The 25,352-nt window shown below is 37.0% G+C and overlaps 1 protein-coding gene and 2 pseudogenes across 4 annotated transcripts in view; 2 read left to right on the forward strand and 1 right to left on the reverse strand.

Annotated features, from left to right (window-relative positions):
- Positions 1-25,352, forward strand: part of TET1 (tet methylcytosine dioxygenase 1) — a 139,926-nt gene that overhangs the window by 45,647 nt on the left and 68,927 nt on the right. For all 4 annotated transcript variants that reach the window (XM_012105197.4, XM_004021627.5, XM_060406848.1 and 1 more), the window contains one exon: positions 1-54. In XM_012105197.4, coding sequence (XP_011960587.3) covers positions 1-54 — 54 coding nt within the window. The remainder of the gene's footprint in view (positions 55-25,352) is intronic.
- The window catches only part of LOC132658670 (cyclin-A2-like), a 42,630-nt pseudogene continuing 17,283 nt past the window's right edge, over positions 6-25,352 (forward strand).
- Positions 2,295-2,543, reverse strand: LOC114110780 (cytochrome c oxidase assembly protein COX14-like; annotated as a pseudogene).

Consider the following 25,352-nt stretch of genomic DNA (forward strand, 5'->3'; position numbering starts at 1 on the left):
GTTGTAAAGGAAAACAAGAGGCCCCAGAGGGAAAAGAAGCCCAAAGTTTTAAAGGTAATCAGCTATTGATTAAATCATATTTAATTTTTTTCCATTTCATATAGTATTTTTCTGTCACTGAGGGGTAAATTTGGAGTACAGTGGATATGAGTTCTCCCAGATTTTCAGTAGATAAATGAATTTTCACTCAACTAAAGTGTTTTATCTCTCTCTTTCTTTCTCTCTTTTTATATACTACATAATATGCATATTAGCATCCTTTATTTTCAACTCCACACAAGTCTGCAGAAGGAAAACTTTATATGCAAAGTGTTGTGAATAAAATTTGTGGCTTTTTTTGTGGCTCTCTTTGTAGCATCTGCATTTGTGGTGTTGCACCAGTGTGTAAACTTAAGCTCTTAAGGAGAAAGACACTGTTTAAAGTTGACAGCTATGATCCATTGTAGTTTTAATAGTCCTTCCATTAGACACTATTTTAAATGTGTGATTTTTCTAAAGGAAAAGATGCTTGGAGGTTTTATTTCAATTTAAAATGTGTAAGCCATTGAGATTTTACAGCCAAATTACAATTGCTTAATCCCAAATTCTCATTATATCATCATTAATTTTGGCATTCATGAAGCTGTAGGAATGAGTATGTTTCCTTTATTTTCTGTAATTTGCCTAATGAGTATTTAGTAGTTACCTAATTCAGTTATAAGCTAGCAGTCTGTGTTATGAGCTTTGTCTGGTATTTAGCAGGGTTAATTTAAAATCATATACATGACTAAAAGTTCAAGGCTAGCTTTAGTCTAGTAAATAGGTGCTTATGTGTTAAAGGTTTCAGGTAGTATGTTGCTATTATGAATATAAGTATCTTGAGCAGGCAACCTTTTTAATTCAAAAAGACATATTAAGCAATAAAATGACTGATCTTTAAAATTATATTGTGTGTATATAATTTAAAATATCTTATCCTAATCTTAGTTTTTCTTTTGCAAATAAAGTGTTGGCACTCAAAGAGGAAGAACATGTTTGAACTATGGATGTAGCACCTTTTTTTTTTTCTCATCTGTTTCCTCAGTTGTGTATCTTGAAAACGCTATTGACATGCAGAACGAAACCTTGCATTGCTTTCTAATTTGTCTGACCACTTCAAGTTTCTGCTTCCTGTGTGTACACAGCATTGCCATGTACATTTTTCATCAACCAACAAGTATTTATTTAATATTTACCACACAGTCAGTTGTCTGCTAGACACTGTGAAATGAATGAAATTGCTTGGCACAAATTCTCACTGGGCTTAGACAAATAGAATACTGGTTATTTTCAAGGTAGATTAAACCCTTCTCTGTTTTTCTTCTGCATATTGATCCACCTGCCCCCTGTTAATTTTTTCTCCTCCCCAAATTATAGAAGAATATCATTAAAATCCCTGAATGTATATCTTATTTTCTTTTCACATTTACTGTATTGGGTATATCCATCTCAGGTATTTTGTCTTAAAATCTTCAAGTGAGAAATAGTTTTAGTCTTGCTCTTATAAATGACTCGCAGATTTGTGTGTATTGGGGGTGGGGGTGGGGGTGAGGTGGGGGGGCAGGTTGAGGGTGGGTGGGAAGAGGGCATAGAAGAAAAGGAAGGAAACCGCATGGACAAACTAATATGGTCTAACCCTGGTAGCTAAGTCATTACCTCCCTTTGCCATGAGGTAGGATTGGGCCTTGGGAATATTCTTGAATTCTGTTTATTTTGTTAGTCTGTGGGTGTCCTGTTACCTGAAATAAATTTCAGAAGTAAATATACTGTGTATTGCTTTTTTGAATTGTGGCAATGAACTCTGACTTTTAAAAAGAAATAAGTGCTATGTGTGGCTGATATTCATGTGCCACAACAAGCAGAACCAAATTGTTGCTCACTTCCTCTGTAGTTATCAGTTGTACAAGATTAAGGAAATGCTCTGAAAAGAAAAAATTAATGATTTTCTGATGCTGACATTTTAGAATGTTTTCTTTAATTTTCTGGTGGGCATACTTTTTTGTTCTTTTCCAAATAAAGCTTTGTTCCTCTGCACCACAGAAGAAATGCTAAGATACTTTCAGATTTCAGCTTGGTATGTGTAAAATACAGTTGAGCAAGTGTAGAATTATTATTATTTTTTTTGTAATGGCAAATTATTTAATGTCTGTAAGTGTGCCTCACCCTCCCATTCCTGTTTTGATTTGATAGCCTCTCCAAACTGGATATACCAGAGAAAACATGGGCGCTTTTTCCTAGCAGAGTTTGAAAGCTGTTAAGGCCCTGGTCCACTGGACTCAGAATGATTGCAGGTGCAGTCTTTCCACAGCAGGCCTTGGGCCTCTCTGCTCAAGGAAAAAAGCCTGCCCATTCAACAGGGCTCCCGAGGTCTTCTGTTCTTCTGCAGCCTGGCACTGGGGGCTGTGCTGCTAGCAATAGTGGTAGGCTTGGACCCTGCAGAAGTAGCCCCCGTGCACACTGAGGACCATAGTGGAGGTGAAGGTCTTGCAGCCTTCAGTGTCAGCTAGTTGCTTGGCAGTTGGCATGTTGTTCCCTGGATGCTGCCGCTCCCTCCTGTCCAACTGAGGCCTCCAGCCTGCCTCGACCTCCTAGCGCAGCTGGAAGCAGCCCCTGGACGGGACCAGTTCAAGCAGAGAATATTATGTAACCCTAAAGGAGATATTAAGGAAACGAAATCTGCATTTTTGGAGGGAGGGTGGAGGAAAAGCAAAACTTTCCATTTAGGATTTTATGGGTGAGGACTTCCCATTGCAGTCAGCTGCTACTCAGGGATCAGTGATGGGAATCTTCAGGTTACAGTTTTGCTTTTGGCCTTATGCCTGAGTGCTGCTCTTCTTCCTTGGACTCTAGCCTCTAAAGTCTTCACATCTCTTCAGTCCCTTGCTCTTGGTCAGGGTAGCTGCTACCTGTAAGTATCCTGATTGATTTTCATCTTCATAATCTATTAGGAAATAGTTAAATAAATGAAGAGTCTGACTAAGGAAACTGGGAAGCTTGTCTCATCCTACTGTGAACCTGCTAACTAAATCCTGAATCCAGTTATGGGTTAAAGCCTGTTGAGTCTCCCACCTCTCATCTTTAAATAATCTATTTAAATTGGTAATCTGTATTCATGCTGTTATAATTCAATATTTAGAATTATAAATAGTGATCTCACATTCCTGACTAAAGAGAGCATTTTCCTCTAGCTGAAAGCACAGTATCTGTTCAAAGTACTCTTGTGGCCAGAATGGGTATCAATTGACTGGGGGGGTGAGGTTGGGGTACTCAGCACAAACTCCTTTCCCAGTGGTATTAGAGGGCCACATTTCTGCCTAAACTCATTGGAGTTATTTTTATAGATGACAGCTTATTAGCTGTGCTTTAATTGTTCGCTTGATTCCTGAGAAAGGTAAATGTATGAGATGATTTCAGGCCGTGTTTCATAAATGTGTACTTATGAGTGGCTTGGTTTGGAACTCTTCTTGGCAGAAACCTGTATGTAAATAGCCATTGCTTTATGTTTTGGGGTAGAAGGATATATACCCTTAGAGAAAGTCAATTCAAGGTAACATCACTTTGATTAGGTTGTCAGTCATTGTCTCTGGAGAAAATCAGATTGCACAGTTAGTTGGAAACATTGGGGAGAATTTAAGAAAGGGATTTTTTTTTAAAGGGTGAGGGTAGGATTTGGAAAAATCTAGGGATGACAAAGCATCCTAGGGCTAAGGACAGCAGACAAATTGCCACTCCTAGGCCGGAAGGGATAAGGGCTTGGGAGCAGAAAGTCAGGTAGAATAGCTGTCGCTAAATAGAACAGGACTATTCTATTGTGTGGCCTATGGTAATAGGATCTTTCTTCAGCAAGAAAGTCATGGGGAGGTGGGTATAGAAACATATACTCTGCCCTCCAGTTTCTTGCTGCTTTCATTGGTTTATCCCAACCAGAACCCAAAAAGAGAAAGGGAGCCTACTAATGAGATATATCTTGGTCAGCCTCCTGTGTCTTATAAGAGGATGTAGAAGATGGAGTGGGGACCTGAAAGGACAAATAAAATATATTCAGCATCACTAAATGACCACAGGGACAGTATGGTAGGATCAAAACAGAACCATGATTATATAAGAAAGTAACACTGACAGGGTTGGGTAAAGTTTATATAAGAACTCTATACTATTTTTGCAATTTATCTGAAAACCTAAAATCATGTCAGCATAAAAAGTGTGGGTATCCCTGAGGGTGAACTGCATTTAAACATTCTGTAATTTCTTGACTGGTAAGAAACATTTTCTAGCTATTTGGTTATAAAATATCATCAAAGTATTGTATTTTGAACAAATACAAAGAAATATCAGGGGATATTAAACCAGGAACTTGTCTACAAATGATTTAGAAAATAAAGAAAACAGAAAACTAAGTGATCTTCCTGCTAGCTTCTGTGCTCGTAGCCCTGCTCTTCAATGCTTCCTTCCTTCCTTGATGATGCTGATAAAAGAAGAAGTGGTTGAGGGGGCAGGGAGGTATGGAATGAGGGGAAATAAGACATGTCTCACTAAGAGAAGGACAAGATAATGGCATGTAGCTATACTGATTAGTCTTTTTGAAACATGTTTTAAAAGGAGAATCAAATCATAAATGTATCATGTTTCATATGTGATCTTGATTTACATGATAGTGATATTCAAAATATTTTAGTACCATCATTTCCTGGCACACAGTTAATGCTCAATGAGTCTTCTTTCTTGAAAAACAGTATTATTAACATTCAGTCAATATTTTTTTAGCCCGTACTAAATGCTGGGCTACAATGGTGTATAAGTCCAAAGTGATCTCTGCCCTCAATGAGATTGAGGGCAAAAAAAAAAAAAAGACAAATTAATAAATTACAAATTGTGGTATATACTTTGAGGGAAAAAAACAAACCAAAAAAATTTCCGAGATAGAGCAAAACACCCCCTAGGGAAATTTACTTGGTACCTTTGAAAATTATTTACTTCATTTGTAAATTGTTACCTACACTAGTGAGGGTTCAAAAGTACCAAAGTAGATACAACTGAGTTACCTTGTTTATCTTAAAAACTCATTAAGCTACTAGAAATGAAAGATAACAAGGTTACTAAAGCTTTGTCTCTGCACACTTATCTACAACTTTGTTTCAGTTGGTTAAATCATTGGTAAAGTGATAAACTTTTCTTAAGTCTAGTTACAAAGTAACTTTCCATGACTTGTAGCAGCAACATGCTGCAAATTTTAGTGACATCATATAGTGATCTTGATGGTTATTGGTGGGAGGGGGAGGTATCAGTTTAGTTCAGTTCAGTCGCTCAGTCGTGTCCAACTCTTTGCGACTCCATGAATCGCAGCATGCCAGGCCTCTCTGTTCATCACCAACTCCCGGAGTTCACTCAGACTCGCATCCATCAAGTCAGTGATGCCATCCAGGCATCTCATCCTCTGTCGTCCCCTTCTCCTCCTGCCCCCAATCCCTCCCAGCATCAAAGTATTTTCCAATGAGTCAACTCTTCGCATGAGGTGGCCAAAGTACTGGAGTTTCAGCTTTAGCATCATTCCTTCCAAAGAAATCCCGGGGTTGAGGGGGAGGCATAGTGATAGTTCTTTTGTGTTTTGTTTTTGTTTTAAAATTTTTGGCCACACTACATGGCATGTGAAATCTTAGTTCTCTGACCAGGAAACTGAACCTTTACCCTGTGCAGTTGAAGCTCAGAATTCTAACTACTAGACCACTGGGAAGTCCTATGATAGTCTTACATAGGCCCAGGCAAGGAATCCCAGACATCTGAATGTAACAGACCATCAGGAGGGAAAAATTCAGAGTGAGTGGTAAGAGTATCCGCAAAGGGATACCAGCTTTAAAAACAACAATCACAAAAGAAAACCCCACAAATGTATATGTTGGAAGAAGATAATCTTAGCGTATAAGGTGATCATATAAAACTTACGAATGTAGCTTTATAATTCAACAACACATGGTCCTTATTTTCCTCCTTATGTCATATTCTGGCAAAAACTATCAAAGATGTGTGCTCATTCATCAATGTTTATTCACACGCTCAAAGGCACACATGGGGCTTCTGGTTTGCATATCCAGAAATTGTAGCATAGCATTTTGCCCAGGGTTGATGAGACTGATTTCAGGCCTGAGTTCTCACTAAGCCAGCTCACACACAGTCAAGTCATTCATTTATCACTGGAACATGAACATTTCCAGTGATTCAAGACTCATGTCCATTTTGTAATTTCTAGGAATGATCCCAAACAGAATGAGAGTGAATAGAAGCCAAGTAGGGTAAATAGGCTTGAAGAAAATTTCATTCAGGCTACAAAAAGAGTCTGTTGAATTCTTCTGAGCTCAGAAAAGAACATATGCTTTGTGTCTTGAATCCTTATGCTCGTCTGATAATGTGTTTGTGTTTTGATAGAGCTAGATTTATACTGTTTTCTGATGTCTGCCTTCTTTACTGTATAGCTCAGCTCTCCATGTATTGGCTAGAATATCACCTCAATAGACGGGGGAAAAGAGCCAAAATAGGAACTGTTACTTAAATTTTTGTTAAAACCTTACTAGTGCCTGAAATCATCTTCAAGTTGTAGTTAATTTGATAATGGAATGCCTTTCAGTATTCAAATGTGTCATAAAAATATGTTTTTAAAGATGTGATGGCAAGATTTGCCCGCTGTAGTGGCTTATTCAAGAGAAAGAAGATTACAGTGTCATTCTTTAACCTGTTCTTGTGCTTCATAGTTTTAAATACTTTTATTCCTATTTGAACTAAAAACAGGACTTTCTGCACTTGAAAAATTTTAAGGGAGGAGATGGTACAGTTTTATTATGTCTATAGTTTAGTGATATATGAATCTGATTAAAGCATAGGTTCTTTTCATGGTTTTAGAGAACCAGATCTTAAATAATAAACTTATTTTAGGAAATTAGTTATTTTTAAGTAACAAAACTATTTATTTTAAACATTATATTGTGTGTTGTTTAATTTTAAATTTAGTACACGAAAATACACATAGGATCATAAGATAGTTATGCTGCTGCTGCTGCTGCTGCTAAGTCACTTCAGTCGTGTCTGACTCTGTGCGACCCCATAGACGGCAGCCCACCAGGCTCCCCCGTCCCTGGGATTCTCCAGGCAAGAACACTGGAGTGGGTTGCTATTTCCTTCTCCAACATAAACAAATTATTTAATACATGTTACATTGCTTAGGATAGCTGGACACATAGAAATTTCTCAGTTAGTGGTGTTATTATTAAATCTAAAAATATAATTTATCCTACTAAAAATATTAAGTGAGCCTTTAAGAAAATGTGTAATTTTTTTAACCAATATATTCACTTTCTTTATATCCCCCAAAGCCTTTCCTTTCTTTTTAAAAATGTCATTTCTGCTTTTTGTAAATGAGAAGTATCAGAAAGAAGACTTTAAACCTTGAAAATACTAAATTTCTCTTTCCCCCTTTTTTATATGTATATATTTTATAGAATCAATAATTCTATAATAAAGACTAGAGTATCATCAGTATGAAAAATAATCTCACAATTGATGATTAGTTTCTATTATAGAATTCAGCTGCACGATGGAGATAAACATAGAGAATAGACTTACAGACATGGTGTGGCGGGGAGGAGAAGGTGGGATGTATGGAGAGAGTGACATGGAAACATACATTATTGTATGTAATATAGCCAATGGGATTTGCCCTATGATTCCGGGAAAGTTCTGTAACAGCTTAGAAGGGTGGGATGGGGAGGGATGTGGTGAGAGGCTCAAAAGGGAGGGCACATATATATACTTATGACTGATTTATATTGATGTTTGGCAGAAGCCAACACAATGCTATAAAGCAATTATCCATCAATTAAAAATAAACAGATTAAAAAAACTTCAGCTGCAAAGAAAAATGTGGACTAGGATGAACACTTGAAATAGGATATAAGTTATAGTGTGGTTTGCAAGTTATATACCTTAAGCATGATTTCTTCTAGATAAGAATCACATGAGAATGTTCTCACTCAGTTGTCACAAAGTTTAAATATCTGAATATTTTTTTCTTGGAAAAATATTTTTATTCATACTTATTATCTTGTGTGTTCATTCTACTTTAGAAAGGAGGAAAATCTAATAACTGTTTATTCCATTTCTTGAAATAAGTTTAACTAATGTTATTTTAGATGTAACTTCTCTGATAATAGAAAACACAGATCTGAAATTTTCTTGAATATGTATTTTTTGACTTTTTGCCACTTGGCTTCTGGGATCTTAGTTCCACTACTAAGATGTAGTTGTTCTACTACATAGTTCCACTACTAAGGATGGAACCTTTGCCCCTGCTTTGGAAGCATGGAGATGTAACCACTAGACTTCCAGGGACGTCCCTGAGTATTTAAATTTTGATACGGTAAGGTAGTTAGTGCTTTCGATTACTTTTAATTTTAAAATTTAAACTGTTTTTTTTTTTTTTTTTTTTTGTGGTGTCAGCAGTACCCAAAGGAAGATGCTTGACTGAGGGAAAGTTAATTGAACTCTTTGGGAACTGTTTTCATTATCTTTAAAGGAGGAGCAATAACTAATCCATAGGGTTGTTTAGCAGATTACATAATTTTAATTTTTACTAAATTTACCCATACAGAGTGGATGTTCATTAAATGATAGTTACCAACATCATGACTGTTTTTGTTATGACTGTTAATGTAGAATAAAATCCTTTGTAGAATATTGATGTGTTTAGATTTTTAGGTGCTTTTATTATTCTTTAAGCTAGATTGTAAACCTCTTAAGTTTAGAGCAGCATTCAACTTTGTGTTCTGCAGTCTTGGTGTAATATCTTCTACCTACAACTCAATAATTGTTGGTTTAATGAATGATTGAATTAATGCATTTTATTGCCTAACTTTAGTCAGTTAGGTCTGAACTCCTGAAATTATTATAGTGACATCGAAGTATGGAAGGGAAACCACTTTCTGAAATCATCAGGCCAATCTTGGATAGTACTGACAATGAATTGCTGTGGAAATCAGGAGATATATATATATATATATATATATATATATATATATATATTTAAATTTGATTAATTCTTCAAATTTTATTAGAAAAAAATCAAACCTACAAAAAAGAAAAAAGAATCACACACTGTGCATCAGTACTCTTCCTTTTTTTTATTGCTGAGCCATGTGACATTTTACCTATAAATACCGCAGCATGCCTGTCCTTAACTATAATACAATGATCACACTGCAGACCTTTAATGCTTCAGAGGGTACTGTCCCTTTAAAAATCTTCTCAATTGTTCTTCCCCTCCTCCCAAATCCTTTTTAGGTGTTTCCTCCTGATCCAGCCTGTAATCTTAGATCATGTCTCGGATTTGGTGTGTCTTGCCTCTTTGCACTCCTTTATCTCCTCTTCCTTCCATTGTGTGTGTGTGTTTCTTCATTGGTGATTTTGAACACTACTTCTCTTTCTTTACATTTTTATAAAATGTTTTGATTGAGGATCAAGTTATCTGGGTAAATTACAATAAATTTCAGGCTTCAGATAGGTTATCCAATCTACATTAACTATTGGGGCCTTTGTTGGAGATTGTCCAATGCTTCCTGGATTGGATCCTAAATTCTTAATTAGAGGAGATTAGCAGATTGGAAAACTAAATGTGGTTGGCTAAACTCAGAGATTAAATTGACCTGCCACATCTATACCAATGGTAGCAGAGAGTGGAAGAGAAAGGGATGCCTTAATTATTGGCTAACTGAAATAAAGAAATTAAAAAAAAAAAGAAGTAGCGGTATTTATAGAGCCATGGGGAAGCACTTGTAAGAGTACTGTTATTGGCTTGAAGTCAGGTTATTGATGAAACTTATTAAATTCTGAATGTTATTTGTAGATTAAAACAAAAGGGAGCTATTTCAAAACAATGATTTTTGTCACTCAACACACTTGAAATCTAGTTTATGTCTCACTTAATGGACAGTATAAAATAGCTGCACTGTAGGGTAGAACATTTCATCAGAAATTTAATCCAGCTATCCAGGGTTTATTTAAAGCCTCTGATATTTGATCACTTCATTAAAACAAGTTGGAACCATCAGAAAGCTGAGTTACCTGGGCCATGTTTTCTAGGATACTGTGCATCATGACGTACCATAGTTATATAAGGGACAGTCTAACTTCTCAGTATAATTTCTAGTGAAAAATTGTCTGTCAAGATTAACTTATGTGCTGCCCATGGCCAGAAGAAAAGACAATAAACAATGTATTTTCTATTTTGATTTTCAACTAAGAAAATTCGGTAGTATTTGTTGGTCAAACCATGTAATATGCTCAACTCCAAAATGAGAAAGCATCTCATCTTCCTACTTCATTCTTGTTAGCTTCATTAAAATTAAAAAAATACCTTGACATAATTTCAAACAACAGAAAAGCTGTAAGAATACTGCAAAGTATTCTCATATACCGTTCACATAGTTTACTCATGTTAACATTTTATCTTATTTGCTTTATGTCTTCTCATGTAGATTTTCTCCCTTGAATTATTTGAGAGTAATTTCAGATGTGAGGTCTCTTTACCCCTAAATACTAAAGTGTGTATCTCCTATAAACAAGGACCTCTTCTTGCATAGCTATAGTACAATAATTAAAATTGGGAATTAACATTGATACAATACTATTACCATCTACTGATCAAAGTTCACCATCTGTCCTTAATGCAGTGCATATCAAAAGATAATCTCAGATTATGAATTGCATTCAGTTGTTCTCTTTAGTCTCGTCAGCCTGACATTTTCAGAGTATACTTCAGTTAGAATGTCTCTTAATTTAGGTTTATTTGATACCAAGGGAACATTGCATGCAAATATGGGTACAATAAAGGACAGAAATGGTGTGGACCTAACAGAAACAGAAGATATTAAGAAGAGGTAGCAAGAATACACAGATGAACTATCCAAAAAAGATCTTCATGACCCAGATAATCACAATAGTGTGATCACTCACCTAGAGCTAGACATCCTGGAATGAGAAGTCAAGTGGGCCTTAGGAAGCATCACTATGAACAAGCTAGTGGAGGTGATGGAATTCTGGTTGAGCTATTTCAAGTCCTAAAAGATGATGCTGTGAATGTGCTGCACTCAATACGCCAGCAAATTTGGAAAACTCAGCAGTGGCCACAGGACTGGAAAAGGTCGATTTTCATTCCAATCCCAAAGGAAGGCAATGCCAAAGAATGCTCAGACTACTGCACAATTGCACTCGTCTCACACGCTAGCAAAGTAATGCTCAAAATTGTCCAAGACAGGCTTCAACAGTAAGTGAACAGTGAACTTCCAGAAGTTCAATCTAGATTTGGAAAAGGCAGAGGAACCAGAGATCAAATGGCCAACATCTGCTGGATCATCAAAAAAGCAAGAGGCTTCCAGAAAAACTTCTGCTTTATTGATTATGCCAAAGGCTTTGACTGTGTGGATCACAGCAACTGTGGAAAATTCTTAAAGACATAGGCATACCGAACCATCTGACCTGTCTCCTGAGAAATCTGTATGCAGGTCAAGAAACAACAGTTAGAATTGAACATGGAAGAACAGACTGGTTCCAAATTGGGAAAGGAGTGTGTTATGGCTGTTTATTGTCACCCTGCTTATTTAACTTATATGCAGAGTATGTCATGTAAAATGCCAAGCTGAATGAAGCACAAGCTGGAATCAAGATTGCTATGAGAAATATCAATAATCTCAGATTTTTGGATGACACCACACTTATGGCAGAAAGCAAAGATGAACTAAGGAGCCTTTGATGAAAGTGAAAGAGGAGAGTGAAAAGGTTGGCTTAAAGCTCAACATTCAGAGAACTAAGATCACGGCATCTGGTCCCATCACTTCATAGCAAATAGATGGGGAAACAATGAAAACAGTGAGAGATTATATTTTGGGGGGCTCAAAAATCATTGCAGATGGTGACTGTAGCCATGAGATTAAAAGACGCTTACTCCTTGGAAGAAAAGCTATGACAAAGCTAGACAGTATATCACAAAGCAAAGACATTACTTTCCCAACAAAAGTCCATCTAGTTAAAGTTTCAGTTTTTTCCAGTAGTTATGTATGGATGTGAGAGTTGGACTAGAAAGAAAGCTGAGCGCCAAAGAATTGATGCTTTTGAACTCTGGTATTGGAGAAGACTTTTGAGAGTCCCTTGGAAAGCAAGGAGAGTCAACCAGTGCATCCTAAAGTAAATCAGTCCTAAATATTCATTGGGAGGACTGATGCTGAAGCTGAAACTCCATTACTTTGGCCACCTGGTGTGATAAACTAACTCATTGGAAAAGATCCTGATGCTGGGAAAGTGTGAAGGCAGGAGGAGAAGGGGACGACAGAGGATGAGACGGCTGGATGGCATCACTGACTGCATGGACATGAGTTTGAGCAAGCTCCGGGAGTTGGTGATGGATAGGGAAGGCTGGTGTGCTACAGTCCACGGGGTCACAAAGAGTCAGACACGACTGAGCGACTGAACTGAACTGATGTTTGCTCATGACTGGGTTCAGATTATGCATTTTTAACAAGAATGCCACAGAATTGAGTTAGTGGTGTTTTGGCTTTTATTGTTGTTGTTGTTTTGTTTTGTTTTCGCCTGTGCTCGGTCTTCGTTCTGGTACACATACGGGCTCAGGCTCAAACCTGCGTTCCCTGCATTGGAAGACAGATTCTTTCTTAAAAAATTTATTTATTTTTAATTAGAGGACAATTGCTTTACAATGTTGCGTTGATTTTTGCCATACATCAACATGGAAGGCAGATTCTTAACCAGTGGAACACCAGCGGAGTTCTTTGGTTTTTTTGTTTTTGTTTTTTTCAGTGAATTATATCTGAAAGCACATGACGTCAGTTTGTTCCATTACTATGTTCTTAACATTGATCTCTTGGTTAAGGTGGCATCTGCCAAGTTTCTCCTAAATTACTGTGTTTCCTTTTGTGATACATTTCTCCTGTAGAGATGCTTTAAGACCATAAGCATTCCGTTACTTCTTAGTTTTTAGTATCCATTCATGTTTCTTGTCTGATATGATTATGATGGACTTCATTTTAAGCTGAACATTTTATTTTATATTTTGTTACCTTTAAGTCATCTTAACTTTCCTTTGGACATAGAAATGTTACGTATTTTAAGTTTTGGAGGTTAAGTGAAGGAAGCTTTTCAATAATAATGAAAAATGCCTATAACTATTTAATGTCCTATTGCACAGTATAACCAAATGGTTCATTTTGGTTGAGAAAGTTGGGTTCTGGTCACTATATGATCAAATATGGGTATAGTAAGTATCTGGGATGTTGAAAAATGGAAGCGAGAAGATGATGAGGCTAAGTAGGTTTAGGATTGGAAGAGAATGTGACTCAGACTTCATTCCTTCTTTATCTTGCCCTTTCCACTCTTATCTTCCACACAACCCTATCTTACAAAAAACTCAATACAAAAGAAAGAAGTCTAACTCAGAGGAACTCAGTGCAAACAAAGTAAAATAGAAGATAACCAGTCAATCAGTAACAGCTTATTCCCTCAATCTAGGACAAAGTAGCATTAAAATTTTTTTTTGGTGTTTATGAGCTAGATAGGAAATAAATTACGTTAATCATCTTTCAGGGTGTGTATAAATTATAAAACTTAACAAAATTAACTCCAGGTGACATTTATAGATTATCAGAATAGCAGCAAAAGTATACTAGCACCCAAGGTACAATTAATGATCTGAGACAAATATTAAAGTGTAGTCAAAATTTTGTTGAGCAAGAAAATACAAACATCAGTATGGTTTAAAAGGAAATCCAATGAACTCATTTAAACTAGTTTTAAATTACAAAAAAAGAATAATCTTGAAGGAAATGTATGAAGAAGCAGAGGACAGGACCCCTCAATCTGTGGGGAACTCAAGCAGAGGACAGGACCCCCTCAGTCTACAGGGGACTCTATCAGAGGTCAGGGCTCCCTCAATCTGCAGGGGACCCAAGCAGAGCACAGGCCTCTGGGTCCTGGGGCTGCATGCCAGGCCTGGTGCTCCATTCCACCCCTCTTGCTCAGCTACTGCCCCTACAGCTGAGTGACCACACCTTGCTTATGACGTGGTTGTGGGCATACAAGGCTTGTCAACCATCTACCTGGCTTCAGGACTCTGAGATACTAGAGAAGTCCAGCCACACTACAGCTGTCATCTCTGCGTCCAGCTGACTCCACTTGGAGGAGGTCTCTGGGCCTCTGGCCACCCCCTGGGACTTACAGCCTGCAGGCAACCCTCAGCCTCTGCAGGTTCAAAGCCTCAGCCCTCTGGGTCCCTAGGCCCAGCATGGGCCATACTCACCTCCCATGCCAGGAGTGGCTGGGATCCCTTGAAACATCCTGCCAGTTCTGAGTCAGGTGACTGGGAGAGAGAGGCTGCAGCCACTAGAGGGGTGACCTGGGGAAGAGAAGATATAACATAAGCTCTTAAGAAAAAAAAACCCAGTATGTCTTTGCACAGGAATAAATTTGGAGGAACAGGGGGAAAAAAAAAAAAAGAAATGTATGAAGAAAATGAAAAATGTTCTTTATATTCATTGTCCCTCCCTTCTTTAATCCTCCTTACTCTCACATCTGAAGGATAGATCCTCTTAGTAGTTTTGTGGGCATTAAATAACAGCCTTATTTATTTATTTGGCTGTGCCAGATCTTAGCTGCTGCATGTAGACTCTTTAAATGTGGCATGTGGGATCTAGTTCCCTGACCAGGGATCGAACCCAGGCCTCCTGCATTGGGATCATGAAGTCTTAATCACTGGAGCACCAACTTCCCTGGTGGCTCAGATGGTAGAGAGTCTGCCTGCAATTCAGGAGACCCAGGTTTGATACTTCCTGTGTTGGGAAGATCCCCTGAGGAAGGAAATGGCGACCCTCTTCAATATTCTTCCCTGGAGAATTCCAGGGACTGAGAAGCCTGGCAGGCTACAGTCCATGGGATTGCATGAGTGAGGGAATAAAACTTTGACTTTCACTGGGAAAGTCCCTAGCCTTATTTTTTGAAATGTATTTTATATACAGTGAAATAGCCAGGTCTTAAAAATATTATTTAACCAGTTTTGATGAATGCACAGTAAGACATCCATCTTTTCTGTCATCCTAGCACCTCGTCCTGGTTAATCTGCTCCCCCTCCAAGCAACTACTTGGTTTATTTCTATCACCATAGGTTGATTTTGCCTTTTCTATAATTTTTTCACATAGGGAATTTTATTGAATATATTTTTCTGGGAGTATTTAATGTACTCACAGTTGTGCATGGATCACCACAATCAATTTTAGAACCTTTTCCTTATCCCCCCAAATAATCTATTTCACAGAAAAAGAATCATACTTTATATGTTGTTTCTTTCATTTAACATAATGCTTTCAAGATTCATCCACATTGTAGCATGTACCTTCCTCCCTTCCCTGCATAATATTCCACTGTATGTATGCAGCATATTTTACTTATTCAGTCACCAGCTGAGGTCCATTTGAGTTATTTCCACTTTTTGGCTCTTCTGAACAATGCCGATATGTGCCTTCACTACAAGTTTTTGTGTAGACATGTTTTCATTTCTCATGGATACATACCTAGGAATGGAATTGCTCAGTTGTGTTAATTCTGTGTTTAACTCTTCAAGGAACTGCCAATGTAGGAGAGATCCAACTTCTCTACATTCAGGCCAATGCATTCTTATGCAAGGGCTTTTTCTGGGTATGAACACATATTTTCATTTATCTCGCATAAGTAGAATTTGAATTGCTTGTAGGGTAGATGTATGTTTAATATTGTAAAACTCTTCCACTGAAATTATGAGAATATTAATTGCTCTGCATCGTCTCCAACATTTGGCATGTCAGTTGTTTTATTTAGTCATTCTAGTTATAGCTATGTTCTTGTCAGTTGTTACCCAGTAAATGGCTCTATAATAGCTGCTTTAATTATAACAATGCATTCATTTTAAACATTTTATTATTTATTTATTTTTGGTGCACTGGGTCTTTGTTGCTGCATTTGGGCTCTTTTCTAGTTGTGGTTCATGGGCTTCTCCTTTGGTGGCTTCTTTTGTTGGGGAGAATGGGCTCTAGGTGCATGAGTTCAGTAGTTGCAGTGTGCAGGCTTAGTTGTCCCCTGAGGCATGTGGAATCTCCCTGGATCAGGGATTGATCCTGTGTCCTCTGCATTGGCAGGCAGATTCCCAGGCTCTGGACCACCAGGAAAGTCTTACCTGTAATTTATCTTTGAATAGTAGTCTATACATTACCTAAAATAGTAGCATTATCAAATTACAATAGCATTGTCAGGAAAATATTATTATTCAGGAGAAATAATTGGCTTCTGCTTTTTCATCATTATAATTATTGCTGAAGTAAACATAGTTGATTGAACACAGATTTTTAAAGATGTTATATAATTATCTTTTTAAAGATGCTGTATAATGTCAGATAACATTAAGCTTATAATAACGATATAAAAAATAAAGTTAAAGGTGACATAAGTTTTTTTTTAAGAGGTTGTGTTTAGTTTTGTTAACTGTAGAGAGGAGACAATTTATCCTGTAGCTTTGCTGTTTATTGGCCTTTAATCTTTAGATTAAAACAAAGATAGAACATAGAAAAGAGGAATTGAAGTTCAAGATGTTTCCTGATAGCATAAAAACCTCATGCTTGGTCTAAAAAGAGTTCAAATTTCTAATTAAAGTAGATTACATCAGATAATACTGACAGTAGTTGTAAATAAGAGCACTTACAAATAACATTAGTAAGATTTATGATGTTATGGGGAACGAAAGAGGTGCCTGGAAATTTAAAATAAAGGAGAAAAAAACTTAGTAAGTTGTCAGCTTCACAAAAGAAGAAATATAAATGTCCAAGAAATAAATTTTAAATGGTCAGACTCTATAATAAGTTGAAAAGCATACATTATTCTATCTTTTTTTCTTTCCATATGAATTTGGAAAGCTAAAAGAACATGATTAGAAAATATGGAAAATTTGACTTAAAACGGGACAGTCTAGGCAATCTGTGAGAAAATACATTGGTACTATCTTCCTTCTTCCCTGAAGTGCTGAAATGGTAAAGAATCCGCCGGCCCAGGCAGGAGACGTGGGTTTGATCTTTCGGTCAGCAAGATCCCCTAGAGTAGGAAATGGCAAGCCACTTCAGTCTCCTTGCTTGGAAAATTCCATGGATAGAGGAGCCTGGCAGGCTATAGTCATGGGTTCTCAAAAGAGTCAGACACAGAGCCACTGAGCACTACCACTATCTTTCTGGAGAGCAATTTGGATAGTCTTGAAAGTGTGTGTATGGCTGTTTCAGTCTAAAGAAAGGACTCAAATCCCTTTGTTTTATTCTATGGAGTATCATCCATCACTGATATATAACTAAAGGGTTAAGGGAGACTTGCCATATCAGGTTACCAGGATAAAGTAGGACTGATGGATGAAGGGTGGGATGAAACAGCATACTGGACAGTTCCTTGTTACAGTGAGCACTTAAGCAGAGGTTGGTGGATTGCTTGATAGAGGTATTGCAGATAGTTGGTGCTCACTAGATGGACTCCGTGCCCTTGAAATTCTCTTCTAACCTTGAGATCCTCTCAGCAGCTTAAGCAGAAAACACAGATGGCCACTTCATAACTTACTTAGCCACTAAGCTTGTGTAGTAGGGTTTTATATCAGAGCATGGTTAGCCTCTGGTGTATCTGTCCCATAATTAGTAAAACCCAGCTGGCACTGCAGGCAAAGGGTAAGATGTATAGAACTTCAATGTAAATAATCTAAAAATGCAGACATGAAAGATTCCACTGTTTTTATGTAGCTGGGTTCTCACTTCTTAGAACTGAATATAATGATGTGTAAGTTTAGCTCAAGGTGAATTTTTCTTGGGATGTGTAAAGGAGATTATTGCATTTGCTGGTATCATTGTGTTTCCTAGTAAGTACATTGTTTTATGATTTGTTGCCTACTGCCACTGAAAATCCTTTTTTATCACTTCTTCAGAATTTCAGCTTCGGATTTATTCCTGCCAGACATTTTCCTATTTTTCAGATGAATTCTATACTTGTCTTTATTTCCATGATAATTCCATGAGGCAATATATTAGGCTTAACAAACTTATTTTTCTCGTTTTGTGTTTATTTATTTTACTATACAAAAACATCAAACTTTATTTTTTTAATTAATTTTTTCCACCCTGCATTGAGATATAATTGACATATAACACTATACAAGGTTAAGGTGTGTAATGTGATAATTTGATATATGTGTATGTTTTGAAACGATTATCACATTTTTATGTTATTTTGGAATCAGTGAAATTTTCTTCCCTTTTAGTAGTTTGTAGCATTAGTCTCATTTACTACTGGCTAAAATTTTGCTCTTTGCTGTGTTTTAAAATTAATTATTAGTTAAAAGGTCTTAGATATTATTTGAATCTTTACTAGACAAGTATTGCTTGTCCCTGGCAAAAGTCCTTTGTTAACCATATTTAATCCAGTCTTTAGTCCCTCTGATTGCTCATCCCCAAGCTGATTTGTCTGATTCACTTTTGCAAGTAGAATACCAAGAGACCTTGTTGGAAATGCTTCATTATCAATGTCCAAATGTATAACATCTGCTGAGGTTTCTTCCTGCCTGGAGCCTTGTGTTCTCAAAACTCCCATTAGTTTCCATGGATGTCATCTCATTTGTTAGCAAGCATCAAACTGGTTTAAGAACAGACCACTAAGGGCTAGCTGGCAACTTTCCAGAGAGGCAAATTTAGGCTCAAGTTGTGACTTTGTAATCCTTAAAAGAGAGGTGAGAAAAATTCAGCAGTAACAAAAATCCGTCAGTGTTCACAGACTAGGAAATCATTTTCTGGTGCTCTTTTCATTTACTTTTATTGAAAGCCTTATATTTGGTTGTCAGTCTTTACAACTATACTTAGTGGATGATATTAAAACTAAGGATTTCCCAGTTCATTGTGTAACACCAGTCTTTTGGAAACTGTAAAATTCAGAATCTTTCTTCTGATTTTTTATTTTATTCTTGTGTTCCTTTTCCTTTATTTGATTTATATTCTATGTTTAAGGTGTTTATGAGGCTTTAAAAAGTAATGGAGCTGTAGATCTGAATTTGCCTGCTTATAATTGTTAAAGAAATACTTAAAAGGAAAGGGGGAAATGCAGTGCCTTCCTCTATATGATTAAATGACTTCTAAATTATTATTATTATTTTTTGTAATGTCTACATTTCCTTGTAATGCCTTCATTTTCATCTATGACATTTTGTTTGCCCTATGAAGTACTTGAAACAATGATGGCAATGCCAGTGCTAATGTTTCATTTCAAATAATATGTATCTAAGCAGACACTTAACTATCTTTTCCTTTAATTGTAAATTTATTTGTTGTGGACTGTGAGCCTCCTCCAATTTACCCAGATGGACAGAATTAACATTTGTCTCATACTCTTTCAAATCACTTTGTTACATATAAAAGCATACATACAGAGAGTAGTATCATACTCTAACATTTTGCCATATGCTTTTAAAATTTCAGTTCTGAAATAATACATGCAGAGTTCATGTAAGACATTTGTGTAGTTCAGAATTATTGCAAGAACAGTCAATCACCAGTCAAGTGATTAAGAAATAGAATATTGCCAATACTGCAACCATCTGTGCCTACCATTAGACCATCTCATCACCTTCCCAACCCCCAAGAGGAAATTTCTTTCCTGCCCTTAGTGTAATCATTTCTTTACTCTATATATAAAGTGTTGTCATTCCTGTATGCATCTTCAATACCATAGTTCTAAAGGGTAAATTTCTACAGGATAAGTACAGAGGAGGGAGATGAGCATGTAGTTAAAAGAAAATTTTTTCTCTTGAATAAAATTATTTCTTTCTCATTACAAGAATGTTTCACCAGTCACTAATTCCATAGCAAATAATAAACATTTGGTTTATGTTCCTATAACTACACTAATATTAATTATGGTTTTATAAAAATTAGATTGTATTATATTACTTTTTTGAGGCTTCATTCATTCTTGTAATATTAAATTTATGTACTTCTTGTTGGGTCAGAGTAAGTAGATTTCTATCATGATATTAAAAATTGAGAAATATGGATTTAAGAATACTATTTAAAGACATAAAGGGAATCAGTCATAAAATCAAAATAGTTTGTCTTTTAAATTAGTAGAGTAAAACAAAAGAAAAATAACCCATTTAACAAACATAGACCCAACCTAAAAGAAATCCGACAGACTGAATAACTAAAACAAAATCTAAATGATCTATTATTCACAAGACACAATCCTAAAAGCAATGTGAGTTGAAATGCAAAGGATGGGCAAAAGATTTTCCAGAAAAGTGTAAACAAAAATAATGTACTTGAGGTGTAAATAGAATTTTTTGATAGTTATTTTCCTCTAAATTTAAACTTAAACCAAAAGCAACAAGTTTATCACCTCTAGATATTATCAATTCTTATTCTTTATTGTCTGATATTTTAAAGTGATTATGTTATTTTCATTTTTAAAATTATTACTGAGATTTATTTCAGCCTTATTGGGGGTATAATTGACAAAGGGAATTTTCTGGCAGTTCAGTGGTTAGGACTCTGAGCTTTCACTGCTGAGGGCATAGATTCCATCCCTGGTCAGGAAACTAGTTGGATCCCACAGATTACCTAGTGTAGCTTTCCCCCTCCACCACCACAAAAAAATTGACGAATAGGTTTGCAAGCTACTCAAAGTGTACAATGTGAAGAGTATTCCCTCCATTGAGTTAATCAGCATGGATTTATCTTTCCCTTTCTCATAGACTTACCTTTCTTTTTCATTTTTCTTACTGAAAACATGTAAATCCTACTCTCTTGTTGTTGTTCTTTTAATTACTAAATCGTTCTGATTCTTTTGAGACTCCATGGACCATAGCCCACCAGGTTCATCTGTCCATGGGATTTCCTAGGTAAGAATATTGGAGTGGGTTGCCATTTCATTCTCAGGATCTTCCCAACCCAGGGATTGAACCCAAGTGTCCTGCATTGGCAGGCAAATTCTTTATCACTGAGCCACCTGGAAAGCCTTCTATTCTCTTGGCAAATTTCAGTTATACGGTACATTGTTATCAACTATAGTTACTAAATTATACCTTACCACCTCAGACCTTATTCATTGTATAACTGAAAGCCTGTACCCTTTTACCAACCTCTCTTTGTTTCTCTCATGCCCCAGCTCCTAGCAATCAATTTTTACTCTGTTTCTGTGAGTTTGATTTTTTTTTTTTAGATTCCATAAATATATATGATACCATGCAATATTTATCTCTCTCTGTGTAACATATTTCTCTTAGAAAAATGCCTGCTAGGGTCATCCATGTTGTTGCAAATGATAGGATTTCCTTCCTTTTAAAGACAATATGTGAGGCCATCCAAGACGGATGGGTCATGATGGACAGATCTGACAGAATGTGGTCTACTGGAAAAGGGAATGGCAAACCACTTCAGTATTCTTGCTTTGAGAACCCCATGAGCAGTATGACAAAGCAAAAAGATAGGACACTGAAAGATAAACTCCCTGGGTTGGTAGGTGCCCAATATGCTACTTGAGATCAGGGAGAAATAATTCCAGAAAGAATGAAGGGATGGAGCCAAAACAAAAACAACACTCAGTTGTAGATGGGACTGGTGATAGAAGCAAGGTTCCATGCTGTAAAGAGCAATATTGCATAGGAACCTGGAATGTTAGGTCCATGAATCAAGGCAAATTGCAAGTGGTCAAACAGGAGATGGCAAGAGTGAACATTGACATTCTAGGAATCAGCGAACTAAGATAGACTGGAATGGGTGAATTTAACTCAGACGACCATTATATCTACCAGTATGGGCAGGAATCCCTTAGAAGAAATGGAGTAGCTGTTACAGTCACCAAAATAGTCCGAAATACAGTACTTGGATACAATCTCAAAAATGACAGAATGATCTCTGTTCGTTTCCAAGGCAAACTATTCAATATCATGGTAATCCAAGTCTATGCCCCTTCCAGTAATGCTGAAGAAGCTGAAGTTGAACAGTTGTATGTAGACCTACAGACCTTCTAGAGCTAACACTCAGAAAAGATGTCCTTTTCATTATAGGGGACTGAAATGCAAAAGTAGGAGGTCAAGAAACACCTGGGGTAGCAGGCAGATTTGGCCTTGGAGTACAGAATGAAGCAGGGCAAAGGCTAATAGAGTTCTGCCAAAAGAACTCACTGGTCATAGCAAACACCCTCTTCCAACAACACAAGAGAAGACTCTACACATGGATATCGCCAGATGGTCAACACCGAAATCAGATTGATTATTTTCTTTGCAGCCAAAGATGGAGAAGCTCTATACAGTCAGCAAAAACAAGACTGGGAGCTGACTGTGGCTCAGATCATGGAATCCTCACTGCCAAATTGAGACTTAAATTGAAGAAAGTGGGGAAAACCACTAGACCATTCAGGTATGATCTAAATCAAATCCTTTATGACTATACAGTGAAAGTGAGAAATATATTTAAGGGACTAGATTGGACAGACAGAGTGCCTGATGAACTGTGGATGGAGGTTCATGACATTGTACAAGAGACAGGAATCAAGACCATCCCCAAGAAAAAGAAATGCAAAAAAGGAAAATGACTGTCTGAGGAGGCCTTAGAAATAGCTGTAATAAGTAGAGAAGTGAAAAGCAAAGGAGAAAAGGAAAGATATACTCATTTGAATGCAGAGTTCCAAAGAATAGCAAGGAGAGATAAGAAAGCCTTTCTCAGTAATCAATATAAAGAAATAGAGGAAAACAATAGAATGGGAAAGACTAGAGATCTCATCAAGAAAATCAGAGATACCAAGGGAACATTTCATGCAATGATGGGCTCAATAAAGGACGTAAATGGTATGGACCTAACAGAAGCAGAAGAGATTAAGAAGAGGTGGCAAGAATACACAGAACTGTACAAAATAGATCTTCACAACCCAAATAATCACTATAGTGTGATCACTCACACTCAGCTAGAGCCAGACATCCTGGAATGTGAAGTCAAGTGCGCCTTAGGAAGCATCACTACAAACAAAGCTAATGGAAGTGATGGAATTCCAGTTGAGCTATTTCAAATCCTGAAAGATGATGCTGTGAAAGTGCTGCACTCAATATGCCAGCAAGTTTGGGAAACTCAGCAGTGGCCACAGGACTGGAAAAGGTCAGTTTTCATTCCAATCTCAAAGAAAGGCAATGCCAAAAAATGCTCAAAGTACCATACAATTGCACTCAGCAATACATGAACTGTGAAATTCCAGATGTTCAAGATGGTTTTAGAAAAGGCAGAGAAACCAGAGATCTAATTACCGACATCTGCTGGATCATTGAAAAGCAAGAGTTCCAGAAAAACATTTATTTCTGCTTTATTGACTATGCCAAAGCCTTTGACTGTGTGGATCACAATAAACTGTGGAAAACTGTGAAAGAGATGGGAATGTCAGACCACCTGACCTGCTTCTTGAGAAACCTGTATGCAGGTCAGGAAGCAACAGTTAGAACTGGACATAGAACAACAGACTAGTTCCAAATAGGAAAAGGAGTACATCAAGGCTGTATATTGTCACCCTGCTTATTTAACTTATATGTAGAGTACATCATGAGAAATGCTGGGCTGGAGGAAGCACAAGCTGGAATCACGATTGCTGGGAAAAATATCAATAACCTCAGATATGCAGATGACACCACCCTTATGGCAGAAAGTGAAGAAGAACTAAAAACCTCTTGAAAGTGAAAGAGGAGAGTGAAAAAGTTGGCTTAAAGCTCAATATTCAGAAAACAAAGATCATGGCATCCAGTCCCATCATTTCATGGCAAATAGATGGGGAAATGGTGGGAACAGTGGCTGACTTTATTTTTCTGGGTTCCAAAATCACTGCAGATGGTGATTGCAGCTGTGAAATTAAAAGATGCTTACTCCTTGGAAGGAAAGTTATCACCAACTTAGACAGCATATTAAAAAGCAGAGACATTACTTTGGCAACAAATGTCCATCTAGTCAAGGCTATGGTTTTTCCAGTGGTCATGTATGGATGTGAGAGTTGGACTATAAAGAAAGCTGGGCACAGAAGAATTGATGCTTTTGAACTGTGGTGTTGGAGAAGACTCTTGAGAGTCCCTTGGACTGCAAGGAGATCCAACCAGACCATCCTAAAGGAGGTCAGTCCTGGGTGTTCATTGGAAGGACTGGTATTGAAGCTGAAACTCCAACACTTTGGCCACCTGATGCAAAGAGCTGACTCATTGGAAAAGACCCTGATGCTGGGAAAGATTGAGGGCAGGAGAAGGGGATGACAGAGGATGAGATGGTTGGATGGCATCACCAACTCGATGGACATGGGTTTAGGTAAACTCTGGGAGCTGGTGATGGACAGGGAGGCCTGGCAAGCTGTGGTTCATGGGGTGGCGGAGTCAGACATGACTGAACGACTGAACTGAACTGAAAGACAATAAAATCCCATTGTGTACATCTACCATATTTTTTGTACCCATTACTCATTAATCAATTGACAAACACTTAAGTTGTTTCCTTACCTTGACTGTTTTGAATAGTGCTACTACTTTATTTGAGGTACTATCTCATTGTGGTGTTGATTCGTGTTTTTTTAATAATGAATAATGATTAGCTTCTTTTCATGTACCTGCTGGCCACCTGTTTGTCTTTTTGGGAAAAATGTCCATTAAGTCTTTAATTTTTATTTATTTATTATTATTGGAATGAAACAGTTTTTCATAGAAAGTTGATTGATACTGAAATTTCCTGCATGTGGTTTTCTGAATTTTTATTTATATTTTTAATGTAATTAGAAATTTTACAATTTTTATTATTAAGGTAGCAGATGGTTGGAATCTACACTTACATAGATACTTCTCCCTAACACTTTCCACATACACACACAGAGGACTGTATCATATGTAATTTTTCAGCTGCCCTTTTTAATGCTATATTTTGAAATGTTGTCATTGCAATGCAGGCTACTTTAGTGAATACCTAGAATTCCATTGTACAGACATATCATACTGTACTTTATTTACCCAGTCCTGTATCCTTTTGAAACCTTTGTTTTTATGATGCAACTCAAACCAGCTTTACATAAATATTCTCAAAACTTTTTTTTTAATCTTTTTTTGGCCACACTGCAGTGTGATCTTAATTCCTCACCTAAATTCTAGGCCATGTACCAAGCAGTGAAAGTGCAGGATCTTAACTATTGGACCACTAGGAAAGTCTCACATAAATATTCTCATATTAGTAAAGAACTACTG

This window comes from Ovis aries, chromosome 25, assembly GCF_016772045.2.
Source record: "Ovis aries strain OAR_USU_Benz2616 breed Rambouillet chromosome 25, ARS-UI_Ramb_v3.0, whole genome shotgun sequence".
In the NCBI taxonomy this organism is placed as follows: domain Eukaryota; kingdom Metazoa; phylum Chordata; class Mammalia; order Artiodactyla; family Bovidae; genus Ovis; species Ovis aries.